This window comes from Haliaeetus leucocephalus, unplaced genomic scaffold (genome assembly GCF_000737465.1).
Source record: "Haliaeetus leucocephalus isolate CR32 unplaced genomic scaffold, Haliaeetus_leucocephalus-4.0 Scaffold752, whole genome shotgun sequence".
In the NCBI taxonomy this organism is placed as follows: domain Eukaryota; kingdom Metazoa; phylum Chordata; class Aves; order Accipitriformes; family Accipitridae; genus Haliaeetus; species Haliaeetus leucocephalus.
In genome coordinates this window covers 4,123,957-4,140,558 of record NW_010973188.1, presented here as the reverse complement: position 1 = coordinate 4,140,558, position 16,602 = coordinate 4,123,957, and the positions used below count along the sequence as shown (strand labels likewise).

General features: G+C 37.7%; 1 protein-coding gene across 2 annotated transcripts in view; it reads right to left on the bottom strand.

Moving 5' to 3' along the window:
- The window catches only part of STRN (striatin, calmodulin binding protein), a 64,363-nt gene that overhangs the window by 1,068 nt on the left and 46,693 nt on the right, over positions 1–16,602 (bottom strand). The window contains exons 9-17 of one of the 2 annotated variants that reach the window (XM_010581215.1): positions 16,513–16,599; positions 15,817–15,960; positions 13,026–13,162; positions 8,502–8,677; positions 7,449–7,496; positions 6,628–6,749; positions 5,631–5,798; positions 3,309–3,449; positions 870–977 (exon numbers count right to left, since the gene is read on the bottom strand). In XM_010581215.1, coding sequence (XP_010579517.1) covers positions 870–977; positions 3,309–3,449; positions 5,631–5,798; positions 6,628–6,749; positions 7,449–7,496; positions 8,502–8,677; positions 13,026–13,162; positions 15,817–15,960; positions 16,513–16,599 — 1,131 coding nt within the window. The remainder of the gene's footprint in view (positions 1–869; positions 978–3,308; positions 3,450–5,630; positions 5,799–6,627; positions 6,750–7,448; positions 7,497–8,501; positions 8,678–13,025; positions 13,163–15,816; positions 15,961–16,512; positions 16,600–16,602) is intronic. The other variant, XM_010581216.1, reaches the window with a different exon arrangement.

Sequence of the window (16,602 nt, the reverse complement as noted above, 5' to 3'; positions counted from 1 at the left end):
GAAAAAAAAATAAAGAGGGGGGGGGGGGGGGGGAATGCATGGCCGTTTCCTCTCCTATTTATTACAGAACTACATCATCAAACAAATCAGCTATTTTCAGCTTTTTCTTCAGCTTCCATTGGGTCCTTTCACTTCTTGTTATTTAATATACATCTGGAGAGTAGCAACCTTAAAATAACAAAAGTATTGAAAGACATCAATTTAACTTTTAAGTCAGTGTGACCTGGAAGCAGAGAAGTCACAAACTGAAGATTATCAAGATCCACAGTCAGAATACCAGATTAATACTACCATTCCTATCAAAAAGTCCTTTAAAACCTAAAAGTTTATAAATACACATCTCAGTGAAACTCTCACTAAAAAAGAGAAAAAGTATTATAAGCTGTCCAGCTGTTTCTGCAGAAGTCAGAGATCTAGAGAAATACAGTGGATCAAATTGAGAACGATGCCTACAAGGGAACTTCTACCTCCAAGCCATCAGGCAGACGTCTTGGAAGCACTAAAGGAGTGCCAGAGCTTCCTGCCCTCAGATCAAAATAACACAGACAACATAACAGAAGAAACATGAACATAAGCACATGAAGATTTTGAAAAAGCTTCCTTTTATGTGAAATATTGATAACTCCCATACATAAGGCATTTTAAAAGAATGGACAGAGGATGATGCAGGTTCCTTATCACTGTGCCAATAAAGTTTTAAGTGGGCTGGCAATCTTTGGGCTCTACTGGTGATGAGAGAGTTCTGTTTCAGAGGATATCCAATTCTTGACATCCCTCAGCATTTATGTGAATAATATTAATCATAATAAAATTCCATTTATGTTTGTTATACAACTGCTATGACTAGGACCTGCTGAAAAGATGCATACCTGTATTGTTGTCGTAGAATTTGATGTGTCTGTCTTCATGAGCAGTGATACTAATTGGAAGAGTTGGATGGCTGATGACTCTGTTTATCTGACAGGAGGAACTGACTGCTAAGAAAAAACCCACACATATCAATACATGTAAATTGCTAAGTTCTTTGAAATACTGCTACTAAGAAATAAATATGCAATCAATCTTATTTGCAAAGTAATTCTTTCCTTTATATAATGGAAATTCTCAGCCAGCACCTTATGTAATGTGGTTTAATCTAAAATACTTTCCAAATTACACACACACAGAGGCATATATAAAACCATATGTATGAGTGTAAATACGAACAAATAAGGTTCAACTTTTGGCCATGATTTTAGATGGGTGCATCAGCCAAGAACGTGAAGCCAAAAAGTGAGTGAAAATACCTTTTCTGCACTGCCCCACCTCCACACTCCTCCTTTTGTAAAGCCGAACTTTTTTCATAACATACAGACAGTACGGGAAAATTAACACCACAGGCAGCACGTTTCCAAGCAAACAAGATCCCATGCCCTCACCCTCACAGAGCAAAACCCACCTACTACTATTTGATATACATGGATTAAAATTCTTATTGAAGAAAAGGATGTTAGACTATTCATAGGAGAGCCACTTTCCTAGCCTTCAAGAATCTTGAAATATCATATATATACACATACACCCCACTCCCCCCCCCCCCCCCCCCAATAAAGTATAGGACTTTTTTGATTAGAAATCTAGGCATTGCTCTGACGCACAGCCTATTGCAAGTGTGGTCTTAAGAGGCATAATTACCACAAAAACACAAATAGCCACTTCACAGAACAGCAAAATACACTTATCTTCTTTCATGTGGGAGTTGACTGTATTTAGTTAAACTGCTGCCAAGGAACACTCACATCATCTAATCAAAATTCTTACTAAAATAAACAAAATAGAGTACTACTATAGGACCACTTGCTACTAAGGTGGTAAAGACATCAATTTACATCTTTCTATAAAAATCTGAACTGTCAAGTAGTGTCAGCATCCACAGGACACTTCAAAATTATGGAAGTGCAAATTAAGGAAAAAACACATTCATATTAATAAACCCCCCTAAAATTACTAAAAGCACATGAGACTGCATCACAGCTAGCTATCCTCACAGTTTTAAAATGCCAAGTAGAGTGAGGCTTATACTGAACAGCGAGTTCCTAAGTGGTGGTGGTAGGTTATTTCAGGTGACTCTTGCCTAGTTCTTGTAGAAATAATATTTTTTTTTTAAATACATGTAAGCTTTATAGTACTGTTGCATAACTAAATATACTAAACAGGGACTGCTGGTTGTCACACCACGGTCTCGTTTTCTTAAAGGAATATTACTGAATTACAAAAAGGAGGAGGTGATGAAAAAAATAGAAGAAAAAAAAAAGAAGAAAGGTAACTTCCACAGAGTAGAGATAACTGATTAAAGACTGGTTTTTCAGACAGGAATAAAGATGTGGGTTAAAAAAGGAAATCCTGCACAGTAAGGAATAATATAAAGAAGGGAAATGGCACTTTCCATTCCCTCTTATAAAATGACACAGTAATTTAACTATTTTAAAACAGACAAGCAAAGCCAACAAGAAGGGCTTACTCCCTTTTAAAAATATAATTAAATGGTAGAATTCAGTTACAAAACTTTCAGGGGAAAAATTATCAAATTTTTAAAAAAGACTGAAGTTTATATTATTAACAGGCTACCATTTTAGCCTGAATATGAAACTTCATGCTTCAGCTCATTCCTCTCTCTTTTCTAATGCCAGGGCAAAATAATTTACTGATAGCAGGCTCCCTACAGTTTCCTCTAAAACTTCTGATATTGGCCACTGCCATGATCCTAGGCACTATATCGGACCTTGTGAATACTCTTCCACTGGAGCTTTGCTTTTCTTCTACAGTGAAAACTTCAACTAAAGCCCAACTGCAAATGAACCAAGAGCATATATAAAACTTAGAAAAGGGAGGAAAATAAAATAGGAAAAAAGAATCCACAAACACAAACTCCCAAATTTTTAATAAATTCAACTTTAGATTTTCCTGATATTACCTCTATCTTGCAATTTTGACTACGGAGAGAATGGAAATCTTGAAGCTGCAAAGATCATGAGGCTGTATAGAAGAAACCTGTGCTTTTCCTTGTGCTACTGTTCCTTGAAGAGGAACTCAGATAGTGTGGGCTTGTTTCTTTTACCTTCATTCAAAAGTACGTGTACTCTTCTGCTACTGAAATACCCACAAGGTCTGCTGTAGTAGTAATAATTTACTGTTACATCTCAAAAACACAGCTTGTAACATAATTCATGTTATAATTTATCATGACACTGCCTAATTGGAAACAGTGAAAAGACTATCAACAGTATCGATCTTAAACAAGCTTTTTTTTTTTTTTTTTAAATACATACTAGTATCCACACTGGACTCCAGGGTAAGAATTCGTTGCCGTGTCTCCATGTTAAAAATGCTAGTGTGTCCACTGTTAAATGATGCTACCATGAGGCTTGGGTCACTGCTCACAAGATCTACTGACGAAGGGATTCCCATTTCTAGAAAACAATGTAGAGAACATTTCCATAAGATTTAGTTGGTGTAACAAAAACCAAAAAAACAAACAAAAACCCCAACCAGTAAGGACTTTAATATCATAAGGGCCATGATTATGAAAGGAAATGTTACATTTTAAAATCTACATTATGCCAATCTAAATAGATTGCCCTGTATGATCACTATTTTAATCCTATTTTTCTGTTATACATATCAACATTCTTTACTAAGATGCTGCATCTGAAACTGCAGCTGGACAGAAATCTACTTTGAAATTAAGAAAGTAAGAACACCCTGACCCCTTTTCCTTCCTTTAATTCTCAAACAAACCTCCATTGCATCAAGTAAAAGGACATAAAATTGAAGTGGTAAAACCACCTACATGACAGATGATTAATGTTATTATTAACCTGGGCAAATTCAGAGCTTAAAAAACTCCAGAGCTTTCCAGGTGCAGGTTTTATATGCTGACACTATCAGCATGGAAAGTTGCATAAATACTTTATAAACTCATATTACAAGGCTTCGTCCATCCTGCCTATTATGGTATACATCTGATCTTACACTGTAGCTACCTGAGCACTATAGGACAGAAGGCCAAATCAGCAGAGCTTGGGTATAGAAAATATCCCTTAGAATTTTTCTCTTCGAATGTCCTGCTCACCACCCGCTAAGTGAAAGAACACCACCGGTTGCAACAGATGCCAGGAAGAAGTGTGAAACACTGACTGTTAAGCAACCTAATGTCCATGGATCCAGATAACGCAGGAATATCATCGCCTCTTTCTAAACCTAAGATTCATGGGAAAAACATCTTTTTTGGACACATGACCTCAGGAATGCTGGTCAGCAATGGTGGTACTTATCTAGAGGTACTCCAAAAAAGCCAAAAAGGATTGGTGTAAGAAGAAAGCATGTATTGTTTCTGAAGTGACCTTTTCTACCACTGCCACGCCTGCTTATCTGCAGCTTCCTGGTAAGCCTACAATGGTTAATCTAAAGGACTTAAATGATGACTGCTAGATATTTTAGAGAGTTTGTTCAAGGTTCTCAATAAGCCATAGGAAAACTCAGTTTCAAAGGAGGATCTTTGAATTTCACAACTGGGTTTCATTCCGGTTTGGAATATAAAAAACCCCAAGATTAACTCTGTGAGGCAAGAATACTCCCCCTCCCCCCTTAATTTAATAATTAAAAAACAACCAACCAAAAATCAAAACAAAACAAACAAACAAAATCCCAAACAAAAAGAAAACACTACCAGGAAGTTTTAAAAGTAGACAGGTAGGCAAGCTGGCAGCAAACCAGTTATGTTTTTCACAGAACCCTGCAGACCTTTGGAAACATAGTTCTGCAAGAACTAAAACACGTGAAACATTTCTGTTTTGCTCAGTCTGTTTTAACTAACACATAATGGCAGATCCGACCAGCTTTACATCATAATTCAGTCAGTCTGTTCAGTTATGTCAAAGTTTATTTGGCCTCAAAGTTGTTCTGAAGAGCCAACGAACTGTCTTGGTTTGTGGGTTGCCTTTAGGACCATCAGGTCTAAGAGAGTTTGGCAATGTCAACAGGCTCATTCTAGAGCGCTTAGACAGCAACTTCAAGCAATTAGGCTCTAAACAGTAGGATTTTGATTTGTGCATGACATTTCAGTAACTGGAGTTAATTTTTGTGTAGCAGTGTTTAGGATGACTAGGTTATTGCTATTTAGTTAATGCACAAACTCAGAAATTCAACTAGAATATGTGTGTTAGAGGCACAAGGAACATAATCTGGAAGGTACAATGACACGGGCCTGAGACAAAGCACTGACTACTCCAAACCTCTGTTGGGGGAAGAAAGGCTTTCTTTATTCTGGACAAACCAAAAGCAAGGGCCTAATGGAAACTCAGTTTGAATCTGAACTACGGAGTTGATACATTATACTCCATGGTTCTAGTAACATCAGCAGACCATCTGCAGCAGTTGGCTTTTAGATGTAAGTGACTGTCCCCCTGTGTGTAGGTATCTATTCAGCTGGCATCAAAGGAGAAGGGATCCAAAATTTACTCTTCCCCAAAACATTCATAACGATATAAAATCCAGCAAATCAAACAAGATAGATTTCTATTCAGTAGCCAAAATTATGGCAATCTGAATAGTGATGCTCATGCACTTTAAGGTAGGGCAATTTTCTGTACCTTGATTATCATTAAATATATTGAGAGCTGGAGCAATTTCTGTAGCTTTCCATAGACGTATAGTGCCGTCTGCTGAACAGGATAGCAAACGCTGGTTTGCTCCACTGTAAACCAGACCCCAGACTGCATCTGTATGGCCTACAAAAGCACCTCTTAGAACAGAAGGATCTGCAAACAAAACACAAGAAAACACATTTCAAAACAAAATTTGAATTAAGTCAATAGTTGTATCTTGGTCTGTGTTTATGGACCAACCTTAAAAAGCCAGTCCATAAAACAACCAAGATCAATCAGGTCATAGCAATACAGAAGTCTCAATTATTCTTGTACGAAGATGCTTGAATTTCATCAGCACATGTGGCATTCAGTTATGCAGTTTACAACTAATGGAACAAAACAATTTCTCAGCAGAAGGGGCAGTATCAAAGTTCGAAAAACACACTTTGATTTTAAAATTCACTCTCAAAAAAACCATTAATGGAACATCAGTCCCTTTTTCCCAAAAGCCAGCTTTGAGGCCAACCGCATCTGAAGCTATGAGAAGTGAAAAATGTTTTAGAACACAGACACAAGGCTGACGTCCGTTCAGATCTGGTAAATCTTACCAAACTGGGCCTTTTTAGCTGTTTGCAGGCAACATTAACAACTTTGGTCTCAGACTATACAACTTCTTTTTATCTCAGCTGCACAGAGATTTGTTGAAGAAAAGAACGTTAAAATACATATTTGCTGTACTTGCCAAGTATCAGGTTTAGTCCTGTACTTTTTCAACCTAGGTGTTTCTCAAAATTGTGATGAGATCAAGGCCTTTTTAAAGAAACTGACAAATTCTATCTTCTCATGAACCAGGATCAGTACTACTAAAAGTAATTGAAGCCATTCAATTTTCTTTTTTAAATTCTCAAAGAAGCATTACCTACAAATTTTACTATTTTAGCCACATAACATTAATGTCACTAAATGTATCATTTCACTGGTGTGTGTGACAGCAACGTACCGTAAGAGTCATAGGGATCGATGTTTGGGTTGGTTGTATTCCAGCCATGGATGAGGCCATCTGCTCCCCCACTGTAACACTGTTCACCATTACTGCTCATCACCACACAGAGCACTGGTCCACTGGAAGAAGTCCCCCAAAAAGAAATGTTGACTATTAACATTTTCATTATGTAAAAAACAAACAAACAAACAAAAAAAACCCAACAAAAAAAATCAGTAGAATCTTCAAATTTCCCCATTAGATACAATTCACTTGCTGCACGACTGCAATAAAAATTCTGCAGAGTCAGACCATATGCTACAACACTTCCCACAAAAAAACCTCCACAGTATTTGGTACTGTAACTACAATCAGGACAATTTAATCATTATGCACATGAAATGTGAAAAGTGTCATGCTTTTAAACTATAGGCTTTGTTAGTCTGCATAAACAGCTTTTTTCCCTTTTTTAAAGATCTAAGTCTCTTTCATGAAATCAGTTCAGTAGATTTAAATTCACTGCAAGCAACTTCATTTTACAGATGCACATATCTGACAAAGAAGCAAAAGCTGCAATGATGAACAGAACACCTAATTGAATTTGAACTGTATAATTTGTAGGTTTTTCTTTTTAAAACTGTGGTGTACCTAGCTCCAGACATAAATAATTATGCAGAAAGGAGATGAACATATGCAGATATTTTAAATAGCATGGGAACTAAAAGCATCACAAGCAATCACTTTCTGACAAGGTGGAAATTACTTTTTAAAAAGATTCTGCGTCATTTAAAAATCACCTATTTCTCAAAATATGACAGTGTTTCTCAGGAAATACTCACTTATGTGCTCTGAAGGTATATATTGGCTCTACATCAAGAGAAGCACTCCTAAATGAAGTACAAGAAAATGTTAGCATGTGTATGAACTTACACAATGCTTTACCATAACGTGCCAGAATGGCTAAATTCTTAAAATCACTGCTATGTCTTTTGAAGTGTTTCCCCACAACTTCCTCTCCCAACATGATTTTTCATATGTCTAGGAATTCTTTGCATTCTTTCCAAATATGATAGGATTTGTTGGTTTGGTTTTTTGTTTAAAGACCTTCAAGGTAGAGAGGCCACAAACTCTCACATACCAGTCAAACCAGTAGGTAGGTACTTCAATTGTAGGGAAGGAGTGGAGGGCCATCAGTATCACATGTAATATATCATTAAGTGTTCCAAATCCCTACCCAGAGCAAAGGAGCTTATGACACCTTGGTTTTATATCAATGCTGTAGCACAGTTACAAGCCACTTCAAAAACTGCTGCTCTGGACTTTAACAATCCAGTGCTCATTACAGACTGCAAGAAGACCACATGCTTTGCCCAGTCCTCCTAAAAGGTATGATGTACTCCCTTACTATATTAGCCCCACTACGAATTTGCTCTCATTTCTGCAAATCCCCAGCAACATGCAAAAGACAGTGTACAACGGAACCTAGCAACATCTCAGTCAAAGTTCAAAGCTATACACATCTATACACATATATGTGTACACATATATATAAAAATGCATTTTTATACATTTATATACACATGCAAGCACACTAACAGGCCACACTCAAATATTTTCACTAGTAAATTAATTTGCCATGTTATCTACACAGAAAATACAAAAAAGTGAATGGTTTTCATTTTCACAAACAAAACACATTCACAAACACACATGGATTTCTTCTGGCACTCTTTAGAAATCTCCATTCTTCTCTAAGAGCTTGTTTTCCTACTCTTGAATTCAAGGAACAATTTCCATTAACAACAAAGGCCATCCAGTGAAGTGGCATCTACAATTTTTGGGTTTCTTCCATGAATGAAAATGTTTTTTGAAACAAAACAAAACAATCTTACTTTTTTGCTGGGGCTGTTTTTTGTAAATTCCACATTTTTAATGTATGGTCCTCTGAAGCTGTTATTAAGACTGGTTCAACTGGATGAAAAGCGAGACCTCTTATTCCATCAAAGTGACTTCTTAATGTGAATTTGGGGTTCCAAGTCTTTCTCAATGCATCCTTATTGTTTGCTATCTAATAAAAAAAAAATGCCAAACTTGTAAGTAATCTGGAAGGCACAAGGAAAGGAAGAAATCAGAAATTTAGTTTGGCATTTTCAGAAGATGTCAAATTACCTCACCCACTTCTCATAACAAGCTGCTCTTGAGCAACAGTCCCTTTAACACTGATCAGACAATTCAAAATGAGAACAAAGGCAGATGTATTCCACAAAGGCAACCAGTAATGTTGCATCCACAGTAATACACTGTGTGCAAATATGAAATACTCCATGTGTCTGTCAAGTTACACAATGTAAAAGCTGAAAAGTACCTTTTTGACTGATAGTGCTGTGAACTTAGTTTGGTATTTGAAATTTGATCTATACCTACTGGCTCATTCATTAACATGGCCTGACTCAACCAAGCTGTGGTCCCTGAATATCCGAAGTACCACTGACAGGGCATCTCTGAAGTAAAGATCTAAGAGAAATAGAGAAGTCTAGCAGCACAGAAAGGAACACAACCTAACTTACTCACCTAAGGCAACACAAGCTCTGTAATAATGCAAGACAAGTAAAGCTTGCCAGAAAAAAAAAACAAACCCACAAGAAACCCCCCAAAACTGGTGAGCAATAAGCTATCATATTTACAGACATAATTATGTGGCAATAAATGCATTTTAGCAGATCCAAACAGAAAGCTCTTAAAAAAAATAACAGTTACTTCAACATTGCTCTCTGAACAAATGTTGACATAAAATGCTGAATAGACTTTTATCACTCTGTCAGTCAACACTGCCATATTTAAATTTACCTTCCCATAATGACTGCTGATGGTGGTTATGGAAAACCAGGAAAACAAACAATTGTGACTCAAATATTGATTATTTCATTATGTTGAAAGCTACAGATAATTCCGAATGATTTAGTATCATTAACTGCAAAGAAGAGACAACTATTTTGAGCTACTTCAAGAACCTACATTTCATTCTGGAATGTGGGGCGAGGCGGGGGGAAGGTTTAAGAACAAAAGTGCTTTTCCTTAAGCTTTGTTACTTCTGGATTTAGTAATAAAAATATGCTCCAATTAACAGGTTCTACAGATTTCAAACAATGAGAAAGGAGTTGTAACAAACAGCACGTTTAGTTTCATCATACTACTTAGTAATTATGTACTGTCTTGCTCAGGAAGACAAGTCAGTTTTTTTGCGAGTGTACTGAGCTGAGTTGGCTCAACAAGGGAACAGACACATGCTTGAGCTGGTGCAAGGAGGGGCAGGACTGCAAAGTTAGCAGCTCTGGCAGATTTTCTGGAGATTGGCCAAGAAAGTCTCAGCAAAAAGGGTACAAGAGGTACAGAGTATCCACAAATATCTGGAGAGGAATTTGGTTGCCTCAACACAGGCATCTAATGCCGATTAAGTGATGGAGGGAACCCTGCCTGTCCTCCAGCTGCCATAACAGCAGCACAGGTCCTGTGTCACATCTATGAAAGCCACAAAGACACCTCAGACAGCCTAACAGTGCATGCCAGTTCTGGCAGGATAATATTCTCCGTTTGCTCTTCATTCATTCAGAGATGTTCTTCCAAAGGAGTCCAAGATGATCAGCTTATAAATTGGGAAGTAGATGGAGGGCAGCCCCAGCCAGCAGACCAGCAGCAGAAGTGGGAACAGATGCCAGCCCTGACACACCGCCTGCCTGTCTGCACCACCATCACTCCTCTTCACCCACCAGTCTCTCACAAGCTGTGAGAGAACAGCTCTCACAGCAGCCAAACAGTGAGGTAAGTGAGACCTGAAAAGCAGTTTGGGGCAGGGGGCAGGAAGGAGGTTCAGACCCCAAATTAGCACCTGATCTGGATTTGCCACTAATAGTAATATTTGTGTCTATACAGACAACTTGAAAACTCCAGAAACAGCAATTCTATTCAAGTAGGATTATGGACACTTCTCTTGTTCAAAGTTGCAGGAAATCAAGCGAGGGCCTACTGCAACGTCCAAAACCTTCAAATATTAAATGTAATGATTCTGTAGTTCAGATACTCCTACATACAGTACTCAGTCTATTATATTTTTATGAAGCTTCTTAATCTATGCAGAACACTAGGGAAAAAACAGAACCAACCAAAGTGAACGTTTGTTAAGACAACAATGTGTAAAGGAAGAAAAACTTAGGAGTATTGGCTACCAATCTGGGAAATTTCATCTTGTTAGATATTCTAAAGAACTTACCCACAAAAGGAAAATTTTCTCTTTTATGTAATAAATTAATAATCTCCATTACCCAGTGAAAAGCAGTCTAATTTACTGACAGACAGAGCAACATGTAGAAAACTTAAACCATGAAATGAGGTAGTCTAATGCTGCCATGTTTTAGAAAAAAAGAATCCAGTAAAAATGTCAGTGGGACGAAAGGGACTGAAAATAGGAAAGTGTCTGCAACTCTTGAGAGGAAATATGTTTAAAGACCAATTCACATGAATCTTTCAACTTCATTCTCCATATGATTCAAAACTGACACTTAAAAAAAAATACTAAATTTTCACTACTCCTACCTGATTCACATTTGGCAGCTGGAAGAAGGTATGAAGTAGTCCAAAATAAAAACAGATTATAGTATCTGTAAGCTAAACTTCCAGTGAAATTTGAAATGGAAAAACTAGCCTTTCATTTTGCTTCAATGAAGAGCATAGTGACAAGAGCAAGGAGCTTTGTAAACAATTTTTTTTTTTAATTGTCACCACTAGAAAAAGGTAAGAGTTGACGTAAGCTTGACTATGAATTCCTGATCACAGGACTCCATAAAGGCATTTGAGAAGTGAACAAACAGAAGTTAATATTCTCAACCATGCAGAATAGGATAGGGGTGGATAAAGAAATGTGAGATTCCATAAATGAAAGCTGTTAGCTCAGGATATGGAGACAGGGACAAACTCAATAGTTTATATGGACACTTGAACAATGAAGCAAGCACTGAAAGCATTAAGATCCTGTATGGATGGTTTAGGTTTGCCAGTCCTCTGAATTTAAAAATTCAGCAGAGATGTTCTATATCATTGCAATCCTGACGATTCACAACACATCACATGCTCAGAAACTTGCTATAGTAGTAGAGCACATCTCTGCAGTGTCACTCTCAAAATGCGTGTAAACTTTTGTTGACCATTTAATTTATTGCTTTACAGGTACATACAAGGGTAGAACTTGAAAGCAAGGACCTGCAGGTTTTTTCTGAAGTCTCGGATTTGATTTGTGATAGTAAAATCCCACATGGTGATTAATTAAGAGTCAGATTTACTGAAGGGCAGGATTCCTCCCCAACACACAATACTAAAACATCATCTCTGAAATCCCTTAACCTTGACAGAGCTGGGCAGCGCAATAGCAAGATTAATCTGAAGTTGACAGATCACAGAGGAGCAAATGATTAAAGTAATACCTGAAGTATCTTTTCTCAAGAAAGCAGAAATACAGACAAAAATTGCATATGACTGCAAAGAAGCAATTTTAAGAAAGATTTTTCATAAAAAGTGAAAGAAGCTGTAGGCTATATGCATAGCCACAGAAGTGGTGGCCACAAGAGCCTCCTAGAAAGTCTCTGGTTCAGCGTCCAATTTGAAATGAGACTATTGCCCACACCAGGTAATGTAAGCCACAGCTTTCCCCCAGACAAGTCTTGAACATCACCCGGGAGAGGGATTCCACAGTTTCTCTGGGCAACTTGCTTCAGTGCCACCTACTACATAACACTTTCTCCCCTAATGTCCAGCCGGAACCTCCTGAGCCATAATTTGCTACTGTTTCCTCTTGTTTTAACACCAGGCACTATGGAGAAGCTTGGCTCTGTCACCCTTGTAAGCACCCTTCCAGTACCTGTAGGCTGCTATTCAAGCACCCCCTAGCCTCCTAACAACTGAACAAGACAGCTCCCTTAACATCTCTTCATCAGTCACATGCTACCGGACACTCCAGTTTCTCTACAACAGTCCTGAAGTGGAGGGGCCCAAAACTGCATACAGGTATGGCCTCACCAGCCCCATGTAGAGGGGACATTAACTTCCCTCAGTCTGCTGGCCATGCTACTCCTAATTTCACTCAGTGTCACTGTGGTTACAAATACCCAGCTGTATCCCTATCACTAATTACATTTACTTTCAACTATTTGAATGGCATGGCAGGCAAATGAGATGAGTGGCTTACAGAGAGCTTAAAGGCTGCTGTGTATGGGAAGAACAGGTATGTCAAGCAAAAATTTGTGACATCCTCTGGTGGCATAATTTTAACAGGAAAACGTTTTCTGCTGAGTCTACACACATGTAACTTGCATCTGCCTTCAGCAAGTAGACAGTAGGACCTTGAATTACCATTAATAACCACTTACATCATAAGTCAGTGAATCTGCCTCATTGGCTACTGTAAGGCCTGCCAGTTCTCCAAGACCCAGCTCATTTTCAAGGGCTTCATCTGTTCCCATAATGAAAGATTTCCCTGAAGAAGGAGGGAATGTTAAAGCTTCCACTGCAAGAAAATAAAACAAAAACATCCTGAAACATAGGTTTATACAACATCGATTAATAAAAACATAGTTTCCACTTCCAAAATACTAAACGTCTCCCAGGTAGCCGAGGGAAAAAAAGATAAAGATACACATAAAAAATAGCCATTCTAAAGATAATCACTGTACTTACCAATAAACAGTATCCTCTGAACATAATACTTTCACTTGAGGTGTGCACGTCTCAAGACAGTAAGTGTAATTAGCCACAGGAGGGAAGAGTACACTACCATTCACCCATATATAATGCAAAAGTAACACAGAAAAGCTCAGGCCCTTCCCCAACTCAGCTATAAAATATGCAAATAGGCTCTGGGGAAGTAGCAAAAATGTAGATAAGAAGAGCTGGTGGGAGCAGCTGGACTGTTCCTTCCTAAAACCATATCCACACACATCCAAAAGCATGTCTACAATGAAGCAGTTTACATGCACTCCAATCTAGCAATATGACTAGAAGCTGACAATTCATCGCTACTTGTAAAATCAGTTTAACTACTAAACAGGTTAGTCAGCACTGAATTCCAGGTTTTTATAGCAGTATCCAAACTTACTAGTTCACAGCTGCTATAGCACGCCTATAGGAGCTCCAGTCACTGTAACATAAACACATCCATAGGCAGTTTCACTAGAAATGGGAGGATCAAAGGCTAAGAGGAGTACAGTTCACACGCTTATACCACATAAGACTCTGTACCGAGTGGTGCAACTCGAAAGAAGCTGTGTCTTTACCAACTTCCCTGTACAATAGCTCTCCAAGTCTACACATCACAAAAGGGGGACTGAATAGATGAAAATGTGTTATCTTCTGGACACAAGAGAATTCATTCAATTTTATACACCTTTTGTCTCAAATTACAAGTTTTTTTTCAGTAAATTACAATTTTTTCCCCTTTTAGCTCCATTGTAAATACAAGCCTTGGCAAATACTGTTGCTACCAGGGAGAGTGGAAAGGAAAAACTATCTCATTCTCAGCATCTTATCTAGTCTAACAGCACCAACACCAACTTAAAACCAAGCAAACTGTGGTTTACAATGAATAGCCTGATCTGTTCAGGCTGCTTCCCTCTTGTCCCAAAGGCATCAGGTTCAGATGCTATTCAATTCCTCTCCAGTCTGCCCAGTGTAAAGCAAGCTAATCTTCCTGTGGTCTTTCCATTCCACACTCATACCTCTATTGAGTGTCCTCTTTGCTTTCTATTACTTTTTACAACCAAATAAAAGCCTTTCAAGCTCTGCCATTTGATTAGGTCTCTTAGTTATTACCTTTTAATCACAAACATCTCTTACTTTCTTCACCCTGAAGCCTAAACTACCATTCTCTTTTTCTCTCTTTTGAACTTAGGATGTAATATTCCACTCAACAAGCAATACATATAGGACATCAAATTTGAAAAGTTACTAGAATAAAAAAAAACCACCTGTATGCCAAAAATATCATAGAGTCTCAGATTTATTTTTGTAATAGTGAACTCTGATGGACTGATTATTATTCAGCTGTCCTCTTCTGTTTTTGTGAGAGTCCATCTGAGTCTCTGAATTAAAAAACACATTCTGGAAAGGACATGAAAATAGAGCTCTGCTAGTATGGCTCTCAGTACATGTGAGAAAAGTTGGAAAGGAAACATTCAACAAAAAATTCCTCCACTTTTCAAAGTGTTGCTAAGTTACCCCCTTCTTTCATAAAGAAAATCACTGAGTGTTTAAGAAATAGAACTACTGAGATCTTTGGTAACTATGCCACACGCCGGGGCTTTTTATGCATCTTAATTATAACTTGGCCAACCTACTTTTCATGCTCACTGAAAGACTGCTAAGTGAAACCCGTGTTTTGCTCATTTTTCAAAAGACATATTTACCATTTAAATAAAGAACATGATACGATCTTCCACAAATTAATGTAGCCTTATATATTTATTTTATTGTGCTGCATATTATAGCAATTCAAATGTTGAATCAAATAGATGACTTAGCAACTTTCAGACATAACACTATGGTAACCACATGCCTCATTGCAAAGATGTGTGGTTTTCCATACTTGGACTAGCTGCTATGAGAATTTCTTTTTAATTTTTGGAACACATTATGGAAATTAACATACTGGCAAGCTGTAAGTTGTTCTGTATGATTGACTACACAATCACCACATGCATTTAAAAGCTATACCTAGTCCCTTTTGTTTACCTGCAGAGCTTGTATCTTTGCACTTAAAAAAAGAACACATACATATGTGTGTGTATATATGTATACATATACATACATTTAAAATTATGTTCATGGGGAGAAAACAGATGTTTTTATGTCCTGAGAGTTTATGTTCCACACTTGACTGCCAGGCCTGAGCACAAACAAAAGCGAGTGACTTAAGATCCTCATATCCACCAAGTTCCAAATGTTCAACGGTATTCAGCCAAGACTTTACCTAGGTAGGCGTCTTGGCCTTACTAATAGTGACCAGAGGGGAGGAATGGAAATGCCATTTATCACACTTAGACAGAACTCATAATGCTGAATCAGTATTTGTAAAGTGCTTGGACAGTCTTAGAGAATGATCTTTAAATAGAAGTAACTACAAACATCTACCCTTTACAAAGGTGTATGCACATTTTTAATACTTACCTTCATCCGTCCTGTTTATCTCATGTTCAATGAGCCTTGAGCTACTGGGCCTAGAAGAAGGTGCAACAGATGGCTGCAATGAAGGGAGATCATCAACATCCCTCAAGTTTGCAAGCATATCTTGCAGCTTTGACCTGTTGGGCCCTAACCAGAAAAAACAAAAAATTAAATGGTTTATGCATAGTTCATGACGGCACGACTTACAGCAGATATGCTACGACAGCACATGCAACAATGGATCCTACCCTACATTATAACGTTACCACAGAAAAACTAATGAGCAACTATTTTCATCAGTAACTAATCATCCAGCATGAAATGAATTTCTTGAAAAGAAAGTGATAGAAGCAACTGAGAATTGTGAACGCACAATTTTCCCCACATTTATCAACTCATACTGCTACTTGCATGGGATGCTGAAGAATGCCTCCAACTGAGTCACACTGATTATTAGAATATTTACTTTTCCAAAACAATAGCTGACATTTGTGAATATTTTAAACTTTGTGCATCAGGTACTTTGTGCAGCATATTCTTATGACAACATGATTATTTTAAATTTATTTGTGCAGTAGTGTAGTATTGTGAACTATATAATCCAAAAAGTTATATTAAAAAATATAAATGCAACTGGATTCACTGGCCTACTTCCTGAAGCTACGTATGGTGAAGACCCATGCCCTTCTTGACACTTACCTGTGCTTTGCTCCATCATTTTCCCACATCCCTGTTTTGACTGTTTTATATAGGATTGAGGCTGAAACATATCTTCGGTAGTTTTTCCTG